Source organism: Xenopus laevis, chromosome 6L, assembly GCF_017654675.1.
Source record: "Xenopus laevis strain J_2021 chromosome 6L, Xenopus_laevis_v10.1, whole genome shotgun sequence".
Classification (NCBI taxonomy): domain Eukaryota; kingdom Metazoa; phylum Chordata; class Amphibia; order Anura; family Pipidae; genus Xenopus; species Xenopus laevis.
The window spans coordinates 2,105,824-2,126,431 of NC_054381.1; the positions used below are offsets into that span (position 1 = coordinate 2,105,824).

A 20,608-nucleotide genomic window follows, 5' to 3' on the forward strand; every position below is an offset into this window, starting at 1 on the left:
TTCAGATATATTTTAAGTTTTTAACTGCCAGTATAATGAATTTTGTAACAACGGCGCCACTCGCTGGTCATTCCTAAAACTGCAAAAAGATATACCGTAACTGCAGAAGGAAAACAGAAAGTGTTGTGAAGTGTTGCTTTGCTTAGGAAAGAGATGGGGAAAGAGCATCTGAGGCTTCCGCTCTCTTTCCTGAGCAGAGTAACAGCAGTATTGGATATTGCATATTTGAGGAAAAATCTTTACAATTGGTTATATGTGCTAATTCGTTAAGAGGTACTTTGGATTAATTATGTAAATGTGTTAATTAACCAATCACATTGAGTAGGTGATGGTAAATTGTATTCACTTTCACACTGTTTCATGCTTGACAAAGGGGTATAGCCCTGAAACGTTGCGTTCCTGTGAATAAATACGCAAGGGGTCCTCCCTGCTTGAATTGCTGCGAGTGCCAGAGTACTTTTCTCAGAGTAACAGCAGAACACTTCTCTGTTTTCCTTCTGAAGGTGTATCTCTTTAACTGTACAGGAATCAGCAGTTGGCACTGTTGTCACCAAATTCATTATATTTGCAAATCAGAAAGACTTAAAGGGGAAGTAAACCCAGCCATGATGCCATCCCACAGTGCCCATAGTTTACTATAGAAATTGCCAAAAAATGTCATTCTAGATGCAACAAAACCAAAAATTGTACTGATCGAAAAACATCATTAGAAATGCAAAAGTAGTGACCAATGAGAATGCTGATTCCCCGCACCATGTCAGGCATCTTCCTCTTATCTTACATACACAGAGAATTATATATTTATTTCATTATATGACACTGGAATGAGACATGGGGATAAAGGACAGACTTGTTCAGTGCTGGGAAACTCCAGTTGCAGGAACAAAGAACATGGAGCCAGAGTTACTCACGTCAGCTGGGATTCTCATTGGAGGATTTTTTGCATGTTAAAGCAGTCGTTGTGGACATTTTCTGGTTACCTTCCCATTGTTAGGCTGCTGGGGGGAAGAGAGGGGGGTGATTTCACTCCAACTTGCAGTACAGCAGTAAAGAGTGACTGAATCAGGGCACAAGCACATGACTGAGGGCAGCTGGGAAACTGACAATATGTCTATTTCAAAATTAAATATTAAAAAATCTTTTTGCTCTTTTAAAAAAATGGATTTCAGTGCAGAATTCTACTGGAGCAGCACTATTAACTGATGTGTTTTGACAGAATCCCGTTAAGGGTATTAATAAGACATACACATTTTCATATATGAGTGATATCTCTGCAGGGAGCACCAACAGTTGATTTTTTGTGTAAGTAAATCTCGCTTCTCCCATGAATCCAGTGCTGCCCACATTTCACAACACTGTACATTTTTTTCTTGATAATTTGCAAATATTCAAGGTTTAGAAAATCTTTTTTGAGTATGTTCACATTTGCAATCTTCAAAAATCAATGAAAAAAAATAATTTTTGAGAGATGTGCGACCTACTGGTTGCTATGAGTTATCAAACACGTAGCAACATCTAGATTGTTGTTACAGTATTGCTTTTGTGTTGCCAGTCTCGCTTCTTCCTAGCCACAAAAAAAGTTACCCTTTTTTCAAATCAATTTTCTTAGCTACAAACTCATTCCAGAAAATGAGCTTCCCATTGCCTTCATTTTAACAAATAAAATTTCTTTTAGTTTTTCCCTTGGAGTTTTATCTAGTTTCATTATTTGTTTGAATGGATGGCTCTCACCAAGTCAGGACACAGAAAGTGCCCCCTCCCAAATTTTTGCTCAATATGCTGGAGCCCTATACTTCTACATGTCTGTTGTGAGTGCTGCAATTGAGAAAATGAGGCTTGCTCTGTGCTATGAATTATGGGAGTTTGCTTAGGGGGTTATTTACTAAACTCATGAAAATTTTTTTAATCACAAATTTTTTCGGAATTTATTAAACCCGTGGAAGGAAAAGTCAGAATCTAAAAATCCGGCATCTCAGACCTGTCGATGTTCCATATAAGTCAATGGGAGAAGTCCCAATGATTTTTTGATGTGTGCTGGGTTTCGGGCAATACCCCAAAGTTTTCGGAGTTTTCAGGTGAAAATCATGAAAATCGGATGAAAAAGTCCAAAAAATTCATGAAAATTCAGATTTTTTCCCACAAAGCAAATGTTCGGGAAAATATAATAATAAATAAGTGTAAAAAAACTGAGCGTATTTAATAGGAGTTTGTAGCAAAAAATATTGAAATAAATCTGGACTTTGATCAACAATTTTTTCGAATTTTTCATCTGATTTTCACAAATTTTCTGACTTTTCACCCGAAAACTCAGCATTTTGCCCAAAAACTTTGGATTATTGCCAAAAACACATCAAAAAATCATTGTGACTTCTCCCTTTGACTTATATGCAACCTTGACAGATCTGTTATATCAGCTTCGGACTTTTCCCATCCTCAAGGTTTAATAAATTCCGAAAAATTTGTGATTTTTTTTTTTAAAAGTCCGATTTCCATTCGGAGTTTAGTAAATAACCCCCTTACTGTCTACTACTTTCTAGTATTTCATTGTCATTCAGTGAATTTATATATTGCTTCATTGCATTTTGCTGTATGTTTATCTAGTAAGAAAACTTTCATTGTAATCAAATATTTTGCCGATATAAGATGCTTTGATTAAAGCTTATACATGAAATTAAATAAATCTTATTAGAATCATTGGTATATTGTGTAGCCTCAGATTTTTACCCAGTTATACTCTAGTGAATTTCCAAAATAAAACACTTGCAGGCAAATTTATCGAAGGTCAAATTTCAAATTCATGTGAGTTTTTTTCACTCTAATAAATTTGAATATACTCGAAATTCGATTGGGAGGTTATTTATGAATAAAGTCAAATATATCTAAAACTCAAATCGAATTTGACTATGACAATGGGGGAGGTCCAGTGATCTGGATGTTAATATCCTTCCTGAGATTCGAGTTTTTTCTCGTAAAAAAATCTCGAATCTCAGGAAGGATATTAACATCCAGATCACTGGACCTCCCCCATTGACTTATATATGAACTTGGCAGGTTTGAGGTGACAAATAGTCAAATTAGAATTATCCTCCGGGTATAGGTTTGATAAATCTCAATATTCGAATTGAGTTTAAATAATTCACAATTCGAATTTAAAAGTTTTGACCAAAAAAAAATTTGAAAATTCCAATTCGAATTTACTATTTGACCCTTAATAAATCTGCCTCTAAATATATGATAATGCTTATAATAAAAACTGCTCTGCTTCAGGGAGTACTTTAATTGGGTAATATTCTGCACAGGAATAGAATCCATTATCCATGAAACCCATTATCCAGAAAGCTCAGAATTACAGAAAAGCTGTCTCCCATAGACTCGATTTTATTCAAACAGTCCAATTTTGCAAATTGATTTCCTTTTTCTGTGTAATAATAAAACATTCGCTTGTACTTGATCCCAACTAAGATATAATTAATCCTTATTGGAGGCAAAACCAGCCTATTGGCTTTATTTCATGTTTATATGATTTGACTGCTCTGATGTTCTTCTGCTTAGGAAAGATGTAATAACAGTTTTTTGTAAATTTATTCCTAAGCAGAAGAACATCAGCCTCTTTCTTTCTCCTGACAACTTCCTTGACTACTTGCTGGTCAGACTGGTGGGAAACTGACCAGCAGGTGGCGCTGTTGTAACAAAATTCATTCATATTAACAGCACATGTATCCCTTAATATCTTGGAATTAAAGCAAAATAAATAATGAATGTACATTACAGTGCTTAGAATAGCCCCCTCATCAATTTTACATTCACTTATTTTAAAGGTTTACTTATCCTTTAATCAAACAACCATCTAATTCAGAAGACCACAAAGTTTTTGGTTCAATTGGAATTTCATTCCACAGATCACAGGATCAACTATAGGGATGATATTCACCCCCACTGATGCCATATTGGGAGAGGATAGGACTTGTTGTGGTATTGGTCGTGGGCCACAACTCCTGCAGATGGTTCATTGATGGTTGCCTTTGACTATTGAGTGAGTAATGAGAAAGAGCTAGAAGTCTTCTTAGAATCCATAACCTTAAATTTACTAGAGAGTACAGTAAAACACAGAGCCACCAGATGAAGGCTGTATAATGTATTTTCTTTTGAATATTCTTCTTTTTTCTTATTGGACACAGTGTTGTATGATGTAGGTTATGTAACATATTTCTATTTTCTATTGGTCTTTCACTTTGTAGTGAGTTTTTTACTTATTGGTTAAGACTCTGTGTGATGTAATGCATTTTAATTGGTCGACACCCCTTTAAAAGGATTGTACTAAGTGAAGACCAACAGCCTTGAGTAAGTGCCTATTCGGCACAAAATGCATTAGGCTTATGTATATCCTAATAAACCTCATTTATTTACATATTGAGCAACCCCCGTTACATTTGCATATAAGTGATCTGCGAGTGCCATAGGATTAGCAATAGGGATGTCTTAAATATATTGATAATGGCTTGAGTGCAGAGGACCTCTTGTATTTGTCCACATGATGAATTTAAAGGAAAACTATACCCACAAAATGAATACTTAAGCAACAGATAGTTTATATCAAATTAAGTGGCATATTAAAGAATATTATCAAACTGGAATATATATTTAAGTAAATTTTGCTCTTTTACATCTCTTGCCTTGAGCCACCATTTTGTGATGGTCTGTGCGCTGCCTTGGAGATCACCTGACCAGAAATACTGACTATAACAGGAAGAGATCCCCTGACCAGAAATACTGCGGCTCTAACTGTAACAGGAAGAGATCACCTGACCAGAAATACTGCAGCTCCAACTGTAACAGGAAGAGATCACCTGACCAGAAATACTGCAGCTCTAACTGTAACAGGAAGAAATCACCTGACCAGAAATACTGCAGCTCTAACTGTAACAGGAAGAGATCACCTGACCAGAAATACTGCAGCTCTAACTTTAACAGGAAGTGATCACCTGACCAGAAATACCACAGCTCTAACGGTAACAGGAAGAGATCACCTGACCAGAAATACCGCAGCTCTAACTGTAACAGGAAGAGATCACCTGACCAGAAATACTACAGCTCTAACTGTAACAGGAAGAGATCACCTGACCAGAAATACTGCAGCTCTAACTGTAACAGGAAGAGATCACCTGACCAGAAATACTGCAGCTCTAACTGTAACAGGAAGAGATCACCTGACCAGAAATACTGCAGCTCTAACTGTAACAGGAAGAGATCACCTGACCAGAAATACTGCAGCTCTAACTGTAACAGGAAGAGATCACCTGACCAGAAATACTGCAGCTCTAACTGTAACAGGAAGAGATCACCTGACCAGAAATACTGCAGCTCTAACTGTAACAGGAAGAGATCACCTGACCAGAAATACTGCAGCTCTAACTGTAACAGGAAGAGATCACCTGACCAAAAATACTACAGCTCTATTGGTAACAGGAAGAGATCACTTGACCAGAAATACTGCAGCTCTAACTGTAACAGGAAGAAGTGTGGAAGGAAAAGACAGAACTCTGTCTGTTAATTGGCTCATGTAACCTAACATGTTTGGTTTGTTTGTGTGCACCGTGAATCCTATGATCCCAGGGGGCGGCCCTTATTTTTTTAAAATGGCAATTTTCTATTTATGATTACCCAATGGCACATACTACTTAAAAAGTATATTATTATGAAGATGGTTTATTTACATGAGCAGGGTTTTACATATGAGCTGTTTTATGCAAAATGTTTTTATAGAGAGCTACATTGTTTGAGAGGTACAGCTTTCCTTTAAATGACTTTGAAGATTTTCATTCATCCAGGTCATGGTATATCTAGTATAGGTCAATCTAAAAACAACTGGACTTGCTGAGTGATCAATGAAGAGGTTTCACTACTCATCCGAGCAGCTTCTTCAGTACAACTGACTGGTGTGGGAAGTTCTTGGCATATAAACTCTTCCACTAATCCAATCACAATGGCACATTGTAACTCTTCAAAGAGGTGACATCTGAAGAAATTTTACCTTTAAATGAATTTATTGCAATTGATACACAATGAATTGTTTGATGATCACAAATTGGTTTTGTACGTATGAAATACATCTATTTAACTTGCTCTAATTACATTACTATCACAGTAAATGGATTGTGTGACTCATTATATCTTTTCTGACAGTTCCTGGTTATGTTTGTGTGTCCAGGACTCAGCAGAAGGATCGTTTGGAGAAGACTGGACAGAACCAGTATAAATACCCGACTACACAAAGAACTACCTGTAGGGGTCACCAATATGCTTTGCTAAAGGGTCTGTCTCTTCACCTGTTGAGTCAGACTCCTGACCTGTACAGACAAGAATAAGGCTTTATAATAAGGGACAGTGATGTGGATAAAACTGCAGCAGAACCAAATGCCCCAGCACAGATTCTGACAGCTCAGCCCACAGTCCTGGATTTTTATTTATTTGTAATGCATTTCCCTTTGATCTCATGCACTGACACCAGTTAAACATACACAATTTGCGGAACCTAATAAAGTAAGAGGCTTTTGGAATACTCAGCACCTTCACTGAGATACAAGTGTAACTAATAAGAGTTTCTGAAACTTAATTAAATGAGAGGCTTTTGGCAGAGAGACCAGAATACTCAGCACCTGCACTGAGATACAATTGTAACTAATAAGATAAGCAGGTCTCTTGGTGGAACGGAGACTCACAATTTATGGGTCGCCAGGCGACAAATCTCCTTTTCTTCACGGCGACGAATCTCCCCGATCTGCCTAAACGCGCTGCGTTTTCCTAAGTTTTCTTGTGACCGAATTACGGGCGACTTCGGAAAATGGAGCACTCTAAGTGCCTGCCGAGTGATTTTCATTTTAGCCGGTGGAAGGCAGATCGGGGAGATTCGTTGCTTGGCGATTAATCTCCCCGAATCTGCCCATGTGGCCAGACCCTAAAGGGCAATTTCACCTTCATTAGTAAAACTGATATATAAAACGTGACCCGAAACTCCCAAAAATGTGTTCAGACTTTCCATAACCTGCCAAATTTAGTAAAATGATGTGGGGGTGTGGCCATAAAATGGGCGTGGTAAATAATTGCTACGAATGTTACAGAGGCAGATAAGTGTGCGGGGTGTGGGGGGCGACACTCATTAATACGTTTTGTGTCCCGGGCAATTGTGAGGGAGCTGGAGAGGTCGTCGGGGTCTCTAATTTCTCGTAAAGGAAGGCGGAACCCAATTACTATAAAACCCCCATTTTACGTCTTTCAGGGGACCAGGGAAAAAAGATTTAAATTCAGGGAAAACTTAAAATCATGTGTTAAAGACCCTAAAAGTATACAAAGGAAATAAGGTCAGAAGTCATAATTGTATTTAAAACACATGCTCCCCTTCTGTTGCTTCTCAGACTTCTGCTCTCTCACAGTACAGCTCCATACAGGTCCCTCCTGCTCCACCGCAACTCACAGCTTCCTTCCTTCCCTGCTCACAGCTTGTTACTTTTGCCTGTAGGGTCACATTTCCACTGCCTGCCTTCTCCACTAGGGCTCACTTTTGCCTGGAGAGTCACATTTCCACTGTCTGCCTTCTCCACTAGGGCTCACTTTTGCCTGTAGGGTCACATTTCCACTGCCTGCCTTCTCCACTAGGGCTCACTTTTGCCTGCAGGGTCACATTTCCTCTGCCTGCCTTCTCCATTAGGGCTCACTTTTGCCTGTAGGGTCACATTTCCACTGTCTGCCTTCTCCACTAGGGCTCACTTTTGCCTGGAGAGTCACATTTCCACTGTCTGCCTTCGCCACTAGGGCTCACTTTTGCCTGTAGGGTCACATTTCCACTGCCTGCCTTCTCCACTAGGGCTCACTTTTGCCTGCAGGGTCACATTTCCTCTGCCTGCCTTCTCCATTAGAGCTCACTTTTGCCTGTAGGGTCACATTTCCACTGCCTGCCTTCGCCACTAGGGCTCACTTTTGCCTGTAGGGTCACATTTCCACTGCCTGCCTTCTCCACTAGGGCTCACTTTTGCCTGGAGAGTCACATTTCCACTGTCTGCCTTCTCCACTAGGGCTCACTTTTGCCTGTAGGGTCACATTTCCACTGCCTGCCTTCTCCACTAGGGCTCACTTTTGCCTGCAGGGTCACATTTCCTCTGCCTGCCTTCTCCATTAGGGCTCACTTTTGCCTGTAGGGTCACATTTCCACTGTCTGCCTTCTCCACTAGGGCTCACTTTTGCCTGGAGAGTCACATTTCCACTGTCTGCCTTCGCCACTAGGGCTCACTTTTGCCTGTAGGGTCACATTTCCACTGCCTGCCTTCTCCACTAGGGCTCACTTTTGCCTGCAGGGTCACATTTCCTCTGCCTGCCTTCTCCATTAGAGCTCACTTTTGCCTGTAGGGTCACATTTCCACTGCCTGCCTTCGCCACTAGGGCTCACTTTTGCCTGCAGGGTCACATTTCCACTGCCTGCCTTCTCCACTAGGGCTTACTTTTGCCTGGAGAGTCACATTTCCCTCCCTGCTGCTGTTTTCCCGGGCTTTCTCTTCCTGCTTTACTGATCGGCTGGAAATGGACGTGAGGGAAAGTTTCAGGAGCCATAAATCACTAAGTAAGGGTTTTTTTGTTATCTAAAAATGCAGCAATTACCATGGGACAAGGCTAAAAAAAAACGATGTCAAATCTGGGAAATGAAAATGTAAAATGAGGGAACTGCACCAATAGGAATACATAGAGACTGGGGGGGGACTGTATAAAATAGACTTAAAATGCGGGAAAACGTTAAATCTGGGGAAGTAAATTGAGGGTTATACCGTATAATAAACACAGCGGCGCCTCGGTCCCAGGTCGGAGCAGCAGGTGGCGCTAGAGGGTCGGATTTCACTGTTTGTGCTTCCGGGAGGCTTCGGGCAGTTTCCCTATCGGAAGGAATCACGAGGCAGATCTGCGCATGTCCGACCTTTCCCTCCACTGGAACCGGATGTGTCTGAGGTGAGTGTCCCGGGGATCGGCTCAGTGAGGTGCGTGCGCAGGGATGTGAGGGACGGGCTCCCCCCTGTCAGTGTTGGTAAGTCCCGGCCGCTTGTGTCAGTCTCTGGGACTTGCGGTAAATACCAACAGGGAGGGGGGAATTGATGTGACCTCATCTAATTTGCATATGGGCGGAGAATTCCCACAGCCTGCGAGTGACCAGGGCCCCAATAACTGAGGCACTTACACCAGTTGCTGAGCAACACATGGGGGAGGGGCTGAGCACAGAGATGAGGGGGTACAGGAGGAGTAGATTAAAGGGGAAGTAGCAATAGGAAAGCTTTGTGTCTCTCACTACAGTAATGTTCATTGGGATTCAGGGCACCGCTCAGTTACACAGAAAATTCCGACTTGTATCGGGACTGTAACAAACAAGGGAAAGTTGTGCTCACCACTCATTTATAAAACCATTAGGCGGGGGTGCAATGAGGCTGTGACCACAAAATACATATAGACAAATACAAGAGTCCTCTGCACTCAACCCATTATCAATATATTTAAGACAGAGACATTTTGTGCTACTGCTACTGAAAAATGCCTTACCCTTTAAACAACACAGGGATTGTTTGTCCATATATTGGAGTTTATTTTCAAGCTGGCAGCCGAGTTTGGGAGTTTTACTTTGAAAGCAGCAAGTAAGTTGCAGGTAAAACTTAGTCCCATACCTCCCAACATTTTGGAATTAAAAAGAGGGACAAAAAAAAAATTTCTGCACATAGTGCAGCAATTTTTTTTGACCACACCCCTTTCTGTGGCCACACCCCCTAATTACCATGTTTGTTTTACAAAATTTGTCAGGTTATGAAAGTTTGAAAATATTTCTCCTTATCTAAACTGTGTTTTTGTGTCTCAAAATTGTTACAAAGTATCTTATTTGCACCTGTTAGCTGTTCTGGGCTCTCTGCTAAAAGCCAATTAAGTGAGAAACTTTGTTTCTTTTTCTGGCTGTTCAGTGCAGAGAAAAGAGGGACTTTCCAGTACAAATGAGGGACTGCGGGTTGAGCTGTCAAAAGAGGGACTGTCCCTCCGAAAAAGGGACAGTTGGGAGGTATAAAGTCCCTGTGTAAAATGTATAATGAAGCAATAGAATTCTTAATGAATCAGATAAAATTGAGCGTAGGACTGGCCAGATATGGGGTGAGTGTGACGTAGTTGTTCAGCTTAAATATATTGCAATATATGGACAAACAATCCCTGTGTTGTTTAAAGGGTAAGGCATTTTTCAGTAGCAGTAGCACAAAATGTCTCAATGTCTTAAATATATTGATAATGGGTTGAGTGCAGAGGATCTTGTATTTGTATTGGGACTGACCAGCTTCCCCTGACAGGACTCAGGATTTCCTCTTCATAATGCCACTGTTCTTCTGAATATATTATACACTGTGTATAATAGTTATTATAATAGTAACAACGGCCATTCTCCACCTTAACCTGAGTCACCCTGAGAAAAGTTTAAAGGGGTGATTCACCTTTAAGTTTGTTATAGAATGGCTAATTCTAAGTAGCTTTTCAATTGGTCTTCATTATTATTCGAAAATTCAAAAATAATTCACCATTCTTATCTCTTTCCACCTTCCAAATGGGGGTCACTGACCCCACCTAAAAACAAATGCTCTGTAAGGCTACAAATGTATTGTTATTGCTACTTTTTATTCCTCGTCTTTTTATTCAGGCCTCTCCTATTCATATTCCAGTCTCTTATTCATATCAATATGTATAAATACGTGTACGTGTGCAATGGCAGTAGATAAAATTACAAATTGATGCGTAAGTGATATCCGTATGTTCATGACATTAATAGAAGAAACAGAGCAAGGGCACATTGGTTGATATCAGGTTTTCTGATGAGGACATTTAATTACAAATCACCCAAAATTTCCCCCAAGCAGAATCCAGAGGGACAATCAGGTTGCAATTTGGGGGTAAATGCTTACTTGCTTTTTTGGATATTATTATTTCTATGTTTGTGTTTTACTAGAGACTCAGTCTGACGAGGAGAACAATCCGATCTGCAGAATTTCCCATAGTTCCATGTAGATCAGAGCTCTCAAGATGACCTGAGATGGGATTAGTTTGATGTTTAGCATAACCCCAACCAAGTGCAAAGTCACAGAGCGAGGGGGGTCTGGTAGAACATCTGACCAGAATAATCAACCTGAGATGGTTCCAAAATATGACAACAGGTCTTCTACTCTAAGGAAAGAAAAGAAGCAAAAGTCTCCCACAAACAATTTAAAATAAAGCTTAAAGCCTTACACACATTTAACAAGAAAATGAAAATTATTACCAAAAGGACACATTTAAGCCTAAAATTAAACATGAGCAGAACATCTACACAAAGTAGTAATCTGTATATTCTCTGTAGAGTCGCCAGTGCTGTGAAACCTTTTATCTGCCCAATATGTGAGAGGAGATTTTATATCAATAGGGACCTTCTCACCCACCAGAGAATTCACATGGGAAAGAGAAGGTTTGTCTGTTCTAAATGTGGGAAATGTTTCTCTCACAAGAAGATCCTCATAGCTCACAAATGGCTTCATACTGGGAGGAAACCATTCACCTGCACTGAATGTAATAAGGGCTTCTTATGGAACAGGGACCTTCAGAAACACCGAGAGATCCACAGGGAAGAAAAACTAAATGTTTCTCAAATTTGGACTCAAACTGAAGAAAAGATACTCAGTGATCCTATTCAGAATCCTACAGAAGAGAAGCAATTAATTGTTCCGATTCAGAGTCCCACAGAGGAGAAGCAATTAATTGTTCCGATTCAGAGTCCCGCAGAAGACAAGCCATTTGTCTGTATCCAGTGTGGGGAAGTGTACACAGATAGAAGTGGACTGAAGGTTCATCTTGAGAGTCACACAGAACATTATGAATGTGATGATTGTGGGGAAAGTTTTGGGAAAATGAGAGAACTCAATAGTCACCCTCCAATTAACACAGGAGAAAGGCCCTTTGTCTGTAATGAATGTGGGAAAAGCTACAAGGATAAAAGCAAATTAAATGTTCATCTTCTGGTTCATACAGGAGAGCAGCGTTTTGTATGTGGCGAGTGTGGGCGGAACTTTAGGGATAGGAGTAGCCTTAACTCTCATTACCTTACTCACGTTGGAATGAAACCCTTTGTCTGTACCGAGTGTGGGAAAAGCTACAGCAGAAAGGTCCATCTCAACGCTCATCTTTCTGTTCATACAGGAGTGAGTCCCTATGTCTGTACGGAGTGTGGGAGGATCTTTGGTAACAAGAAGGAACTCGTTATTCATATTAATGTCCACAAAGGCATCGTTTTCCCATGTACAGAGTGTGGCAAATCCTTTCCGACAAAAAGAAACCTTGAAAGGCACCATATGATCCACACTGGGGAGCAACCATTTGAGTGCACAGAGTGCGGGAAACGCTTCCGGGAAAAGAGTAAATTGGAATTACATCATCTGCTTCATACTGGGTTTAAACCTTTCACGTGTTATGAGTGTGGCAAAGAGTTCAGGTTGAAGCATTCTCTCAAACATCACTTGCACACCCACACTGGGGTGAGGCCATTTGTCTGCACTGAGTGTGGCAAAAGCTTTATCACTAAAAACGGGCTCACTTCTCATCTTCGGTGTCACACGGGAGAGAAACCATTTGCCTGTTCTGAGTGTGGGAAAAGCTTCAAGGATAAAAATGCTCTTCATGTTCATCTCCGGGTTCATACGGGAGAGAAACCGTTTGTCTGTACTGAGTGTGGGAAAAGCTTCAAGAATAAAAGTACCCTCCATGTTCATGTCCGGGTTCATATGGGAGGGAAACCTTTTATCTGTACGGAGTGTGGGCAGAGCTATACCAGCAGTAATGGGCTCAGGGGTCATCTTCGGACACACACTGGAGAAAATCCCAATTCTTGCACTAAATCTAGAAAATGATGGAATTTAGCTGCGTTCAAGTTGTTTTTTCACATTTTTACACAAGTTAAATGGATACTGTCCCTGCCGCTCTAGCAGAATTCTGCCCTGAAATCTATTTTTTAAAAAAGCAGTTTTTTTTGTATTTTATTTTGAAATTTGGTATAGGGCTAGACTTATGTCAGTTTCCCAGAAGCCCTCAGCTCATGTGATTTGAGTCACTGCTACACTGCAAGTTGGAGTGGTCACCCCCTCCCTTCCCCCCAGCAGCCCATCAGCAGCCTATAAACAGAACAATGGGCAGCTAACCAGATAGCAGCTCCATCACACCTCTGCTGAAGAATTTATTGGCATTGCTAAAATTTGCTCCCTACCTAGTGGTATACATGAGAATAGCACCAAAGCTTTAAAACCCTGCTTTATTCCAGCTTGGGTGCTATTGTCATGTTTACCACTAGGCGGGGCTAACACGACCCATGTCGTGGTATAATACATTGGGAAAGTGAGGAACAATAGTTGTCTCAAAACAGTTTCATCCTTCTCAAAGCTCAGGACCAAATACATTTTTTGGTTCAAGAATAACATTTTAAATAGCAGAGTGAATTATTTGCAATGTAAACAGTGTAATTTAGAAATAAAAAGTAAATCATAAAAATCATGACAGAATCCCTTTAAATTCTGAAGTGTGAAATGTGCTTTCATATTTTACATTAAAACAGAACCTGAAAATGTGACATTCACACAATGCTCATTAACAAACTCACACAGGAGAGAAACCATTGCCCGCACTGTGCTCTAAGGAAAGAGCAGATTCATATAGAATCATAGAATAGAATCATAGAACCATATGCCGGCAGTAATTAGAGGACCCGCTTCTGACTCAAATAATCCCATGATTCCACGAGTGATTTTTTAGATGTACATTGTGATACAGTGTATTAATGTTTTGTGACATATGTCTTTGTACATCCCGGGTATCTAGATGTTTAATATATTCATTTATTTATTGCACTGCCAGTATGTCTCTGTATATCCTGCACTGTTTATGTATAATGTTGTTCCACCTTGTATTGCCCAGGGCGCTTACTAGAACCATTCATAAGGCTATTTCTGAAAGAGGAAAGCGCACATCTAATATTGTGACCAATAACTCCATAAATATCAAAATGCAATATGGGCTTGTGCTCTGTTGGAGAAAAAGTAAAAATAATCCAACTATCAGCACATCAATAACAAAAATATTTTTATTTAATCAATATATATATATATATATATATATATATATATATATATATATATATATATATTTTGTATTTTATATTTTTTATCAATAACTAGAACCCCCTGCCCTCCGCACTTGAAATGTGTATTTTTGTGTGCGTGAACAAATTTTCATTCTCCTGGTTTAGATACTGTTCCTAAAGGGGAACTATCGAGCAAAAAGAATATTTACTTACGTATTGTTATTAATATAAGAATTCATTGCTCTCACTGTAGAAAAACTCTTTTTGTAGCTCAAAGTGATAGTGACATGTTCCTATAACCAATAGGATTAGGATATTATTTCTTGTAAAGAAGAGACCACTATAATTTTTGTTTTATATAAAAACCCAGCCCAGACTATTAAGGGATTAGCCTCCCAACCACTTTTGGACTGAATCAACTCTACTGCTCCGCTAAATAAAGCGTAGTTCTAGAATAGTGATCCTTTGAAGGCATCTGAACATCTGCCATTGTTAGTGCTGAATCGTAGAATTCTATTGTTTCTATCTGTATATCGGGTAATTCAGCTCTACACCTGTGTATTGAAACTAATGATCTTTCCTGAAAAAGATAATTTCCAGGAAAGATCACAATTGTAAAGTCTATGGCCACTTTTACAAATAAATCAGTTCTAACAACAGGTCAATCACTTTTGAGTGAAACCTTTATTCTTCTAATCCCATGGGATGGGTCTGTATCTCTTACAAATCATTTTGGTCCCAGTCCTGTAGTGTTACCCAACCAGTGTTTGTTCTCCTGCACCCGGGTGCTATTACTAATTTGTTTTTACAAGGGATGAACATCAGGGGTGTTGGATTTTTCACCTTGTTTAATAAAGAAACAATCCACCAATTTTATTTGTAACTATCACACACACAATCTTCTCTTAAGAGTCAATTAAAAATATAGTGGCCCAGGGAAAAAAAGCACCAACACGGCTTTAGAATTGACAATGGAAATACCTGTGTTTTTTTCTCAGAATGCAGTGTGTTTTAAATAATGTTTCTTTTTAGAAAGAGTTTATTGTCCAGTCATTCACAGATGGTTGTCATAAAAGTCACTGATGCAGTTTGGGGGGAAGACTATGAAGAACTGCATTTTATAGTAGATGGGGTTCTCTTGGTTTCAGGTTTTTTATTTTTTCTAAGAGAGTAACATTTACAAGCTCCTATTGATGCAGCTCACTGTGGGAACCCTGTAACTACTGCCATGTCCAGGGTGGTGGTGCCTTGAAGGTTACCCGGCATCAATGGGTCAATGTGTCTTGCACATGCTTCATCAGGAGAGGCAGGGTGGATGCATTTGCAACAATGAGTAAGTTCAGGCATTTTGTTCAGCCACAACTGAATATATGGTAACACTCAGAACTTTGCGTCCATTGGTCCTGCCCTAACATAACATTCTCAGCTACAATGAGAGTATTAATGGGAATGATATTCCTACATATCCCTGAAGATGTAATTTCCATCATGTTTAGAGATCTATATATTTCTCAGTGACATCATGGTTATGATTGAGACCTGAAGAAGTCTACTCTACCCACTAATCACTGCTCAACGTCTAATGATGGAGCTCAACCCAAACCTGTTGGCCATCATGGACTCTATACATTCATCCATTATTGTGCTGCCTTCAACTGCCAAGTTTGTGAGACGCGCAAGTTAGGCCAATGAGTTGTAGTAATGTTGAAACCACTTCACCCCACAGCTGTATCTTACAGAGGGACCTCCTCATTCAAAACCCCACCACCAACACCTTGGTGACCATTTCCGTACAAACAACTTTATCAAGAGGTAACTAAGAATAGACACTTAACAAATGTGACTCCAGTTAAACTTCTTGAATCAGTTAACCCACAGAACCTTGTGATTAGGAACTTAAAAATATCAGTGGAAATATATTAGTGATGTTGTTCTAGCCTCTGTGTTAGTCAGAATTAGACTATGAATACGTTATTCTTTTATCGTCTCATTCGTGTTGATGAAAATTGACACACACACTTTTCCCTGGAGTTTTCATTTCACAAGCCTATGGCTTGTGATAATACACACAATGTTAACATTAGTTTGCGCATAGTAGCATTTGCTGTGATTGTATAAATACCAGTATTTCTATTGGAAATTAAAATTGTAGTTGCAGTTTGAATGATTATCATTTAGTAATTCCAGTTTCTGGCCCAAGGCAGCTGCGTGTTAATCATTTGAGGAGGTTACAAACATGAATTCCTTCTCACTGCTATAATACATATACATTTTCCATAGCAGTATAGGAACCAATAAGAATAACTTGGGATGGGAAACCATGTACTGACATGTAAGGACTAGATGAAATGGGATTTATGAAGGTAAATTAAATTCAAATTTTCTTCTGCATCCCTTCAATGTCGGTACTGACAGTACCAAGTCATGCCCCCCAAAACAAAAGGGGTGAGACTAAAAAATAACATGCAATATTAAATAACATCACAGTCATGTCACAAGGAAGCTGATACATTTTATAGCCTCTTAAAATAATAGTGGGAAATGTGCAACAAGCCTTAAAGGATCAGTAACAGAAAAAAATATTTTTTTTTTTAAAAGTCTCTTTAAGTACAAGGCTCAAAAGTCCCAAGACATGGTAAGTGACAGACCGCAAAACCCAAAAATTCTAACCTTTTCACTACTCAAACTGGCACATTATGAGAATCAAGCATCACAGAACAAATAATGTCCATGTCTTGTTTAAGGATTAAGTAGATTATCCACACCAGACTCTGGCGACAATTTGGATACAAGTACCACTAGTGCTGAAACTATGTACCCAACCCTAAGTAGTAGCCTGTGGCCCTAGAACAGTGATCCCCATCCAGTCGCTTGCAAGCAACATATCACTCAACAACCCCATGGATGTTGTTCCCAGTGTCCCCAACGCAGGTGCTTAATTTTGAATTCCAGTCTTGAAAGCAAGTTTTTGTTTCATAAAAACCAGATGTACTGCCAAGTATAGTCTCTGTAGGCTGCCAGTCCATGCAGGGGCTACCAAATAGCCAATTAGGTAAAAAAAAAGCTTGGTGACACCTGCCCTAGAAAATATGACTTTGCACTCACCAGCAACACTGCTCATTGGTAGCAGTTCAGATCAGTGTTGACAGCAATCAAACTCCAGTACCAATCTCCGATCAGCAGAAAATCAACCAAACTCAATGCTTATAAATCACACAATGAAAATATGCAGAACCCCAAGTACTATAACTATGAAACAAATTTAACTAATATCCCCATTGTGAACAACCTAGGACCAAATGCAACTATAGTGCAAAGACACACCAGCAGCCAAAGCCTACTAATGTGCAAGTACATCTAGTGACCTAAATCTCCTACAGCACCTGCAAGCCTGACACCAAACCTGCTATTGTATACTGAAACTACTGACACAACAGAATACTAACCCAGTTAATTCCTGGAGACAAGCTCAGATACTGACCAGGTAGTCATCTAACAAGCCTAAAACAATTAGTGCCAACCAGAAATCATGTTAATTAAGATCCTTTGATAAACATGTGACTATGCTAATGAAGGTCGTTAGAGAACAGGAACTCATCAGCCTTCCTTTACATATTGTGGGGAAACCTTTTTCCCAAAACAAAGGCACCACCCATAGTTCTTTGTTGTAAGTAGTTGAAGCAGATCCAGGCTTGGGGGGATCCAAAATGGGATAAAAAGGTGTGAGAATGAGAGGTGAGTTAGTTTGGGGAACAGACGTGTGGGTACAGGAGCTCTGCAGGCTAATGAGGAGACTCTGCCCAAGGACAGGTAACTATATCAGTGTTTCCACTGATCCCCCCTGAATTCTGTGAATCCACTGGAGTCAGCTTGTGCTACTGAGCCCATTTGTTTGCCTCTCATACTGATCACTTATTGCTTTTTTTATTCTCCTTATGTCATTGTGCTTATGGCTCATTTATTCATGTTGGGGGATTTATTGGGGCTTTGGGTTTCTTTGTTTGATGCTGTATTTCACTTACTGGTGGGGCTGGATTCTCTGGAATCCATGTCATTTTAAATTTGTCTTTATTATATTTATGTGGTTATTGTAATTCGTATTTTGCCATTATCAGTGATTATTCAGTATATATTGTTTTTTTTATAGTTTAGTTATTGTCACTTTGCCAAACCTTCAGTAGAAACAACATATAGAATATTATTTCTCACACAGTTAGAATCTCGGTTGTAAACCAGGACAGGACTGTTGTTTCCCAAGAAACTTGGAGAAGGAATAACTATTTTTATTATCAATTATATTCTTTTTATTTTCCCTTTTTACATATTTGCATGAAATAAAGAAGATATAAAGAAGCTCCAGAACGAATAATTCTCTGATCCTTTAGAGACAAGGGGACATTAGACTGTGCAACTGCTCCAACATCAGGAAATCCTCACATTGGAAAGAAGAATCTGTATCAAACGCAGAGAAAGTTCTAGAGCAATGAGCCTTCCAAACACCCAGGAAGAATTTCCCTCAGTGAAGAAAAGTTACACATGCCAAGAATGTGGGAAAAATTTCAGGAGAAAACCCCATCTTAATTCTCACCAGAGTGTTCACACTGGGGAGACACCGTTTACGTGTACAGAATGTGGGAAATGTTTTAGGTTAAAAGAAAGTCTCAAAAAACACGAAAGAATTCACACTGGGGAGAAACCATTCATGTGCATGGAATGTGGGAAATGTTTCAGGCTACGTGAAGAGTTTCAAAAACACAAGAGGAGTCACACAGGGGAAAAACCTTATTCATGTACAGAATGTGGGAAAACATTCTCTTTAAAGAGTAATCTACTCAGTCACCAGAATATTCACACAGGAGTAAAATCGTTTGTGTGCACAGAATGTGGAAAATGGTTCTCTCGCAAAAGCCACCTACAGCTCCACTTTACAGTTCACACGGGGGAGAAACCATTTCCTTGTACAGAATGTGGGAAACATTTTTCTGCTAAGTATCAGCTACTCACCCACCAGGCAATTCATACAGGAGTGAAACCATTCATGTGTACAGAATGTGGGAAGAGTTTCTTCACCAAAAGCAGGCTAAAGAAACACCACACAATTCACACAGGAGAGAAACATTTCTTTTGTACAGAATGTGGCACAAGTTTCGCTAAACAACATGACCTTTCTGTACACCTAAGGGTCCATGCAAAAGAGAAACGTTTCACATGTATGGAATTTGGAAAACCGTATACTAAGGACAGGCTTGAAGAACTTGTTCAAAGTCACTAAGATATCTGTACATGTACACAACGTTCGAGAATCTTTTCTGAGAATTTTCCCATGCACAGAATGTGCCATTCTGACTTTAGAGTTTCCTTATCGAACATCAGAGAATTTGTGAACAAGTTCAACTTTCATATGTACCGACTGTGGCAAAACTTACTCTGCAAAGTCCAACCTTCAACATCATCTGATCCACACAGATGGAAATCTCTGACATGTACAGAATGTAGCCTTCAGTGACCACAGAAAAGTCTCCTACAAGAAGACCTAAAGAACCCACCAAATGGAGATTCCATTCATATGCACAGAATGAGATCAATTTCACTCATAAATCTCTCTCACACTCTATGGGGGGCTGTTTCTCCCAAGTACATTTTGTCTACAAAAATATCCCCAGTACACAGAATGAATGAATATCTCTCAGAGAACATTTGTTTGTGGCTATATTCACTGGTTAAACATATACAAAAGAGATATTTATATTAAACAATGAGAACAAAATCACTTTTGTGCATAAAGGGATATCATTATATTACACACTACAATATTTTAACAAGCAACTATAAATGTATAACATTCATTTAACCAATGTAGGGATGTGTGAATCACAGATGTTGCATCACATAACTATATGTAAGTTGTGTAACTTGATATTGCAGTGTAAAGATCTAAATCAGTTGATATCCATGGAGGGGGGAGCTTATGTAAGATGGGTTTATACTGTACTCGATAATGTATATACAAATGCCTCACATACTGAGTTACCATTGTTAACACAAATTACAGTATTTTAGATTATAACAAGGGGCCCCTCACCCATGTCAGTAGTTGTGCTGCTAATATTAGTAGAGTTTGATATGATGCAATAAAAACTGTGATAGGAAGAGTTGTATCACCATCACTTAAACACCTATAGCCCTATTAGGAAATGTTTGTTCTTAATTCATGTGTATTGTTATTCAGCACAGGGAACATTAGAGGGCGCCCTCTATAACAGGCCAGATAGTATCCTATGCATTAGGGATGATGTGGAGCAGAACTGAAAATGTTTCACCTTGTTAAATAAATCCTACAATCAAATCCTTTTCTGTGTTTGTTTATAAGACTTTACCAAATCAATAAAAAAATTGTCAAGAAAGACCAGTATATCGACTCCAATTTAAACATGGGTCTTTGGTTATTTT

General features: G+C 39.3%; 4 protein-coding genes across 5 annotated transcripts in view; all 4 read left to right on the forward strand.

The window, feature by feature from the left end:
- Positions 1 to 20,608, forward strand: part of LOC121394826 (zinc finger protein 239-like) — a 601,589-nt gene that overhangs the window by 41,494 nt on the left and 539,487 nt on the right. The gene's annotated exons all lie outside the window — the stretch shown is intronic.
- Positions 8,428 to 20,562, forward strand: LOC108719558 (gastrula zinc finger protein XlCGF7.1-like). 2 transcript variants are annotated; one of them, XM_041566985.1, is made up of 2 exons: positions 8,428 to 8,611; positions 18,499 to 20,562. In XM_041566985.1, exon 2 carries the CDS (start codon positions 18,642 to 18,644, stop codon positions 19,428 to 19,430), a length of 789 nt encoding a protein of 262 aa, XP_041422919.1. In that variant the 5' UTR covers positions 8,428 to 8,611; positions 18,499 to 18,641; the 3' UTR covers positions 19,431 to 20,562. The 2 variants fall into 2 exon arrangements, with proteins under 2 accessions (XP_041422919.1, XP_018123996.2); XM_018268507.2 differs by lacking the exon at positions 8,428 to 8,611 and adding an exon at positions 15,986 to 17,968.
- Positions 8,618 to 20,608, forward strand: part of LOC108719562 (oocyte zinc finger protein XlCOF6-like) — a 30,953-nt gene continuing 18,962 nt past the window's right edge. The window contains exon 1 of the mRNA XM_041566770.1: positions 8,618 to 8,991. The gene's annotated coding sequence lies outside the window, so the exon portion shown is untranslated. The remainder of the gene's footprint in view (positions 8,992 to 20,608) is intronic.
- LOC108719535 (gastrula zinc finger protein XlCGF57.1-like) lies at positions 8,960 to 14,823 on the forward strand. Its single transcript, XM_041566935.1, has 2 exons — positions 8,960 to 9,067; positions 11,011 to 14,823. Exon 2 carries the CDS (start codon positions 11,304 to 11,306, stop codon positions 12,933 to 12,935), a length of 1,632 nt encoding a protein of 543 aa, XP_041422869.1. The 5' UTR covers positions 8,960 to 9,067; positions 11,011 to 11,303; the 3' UTR covers positions 12,936 to 14,823.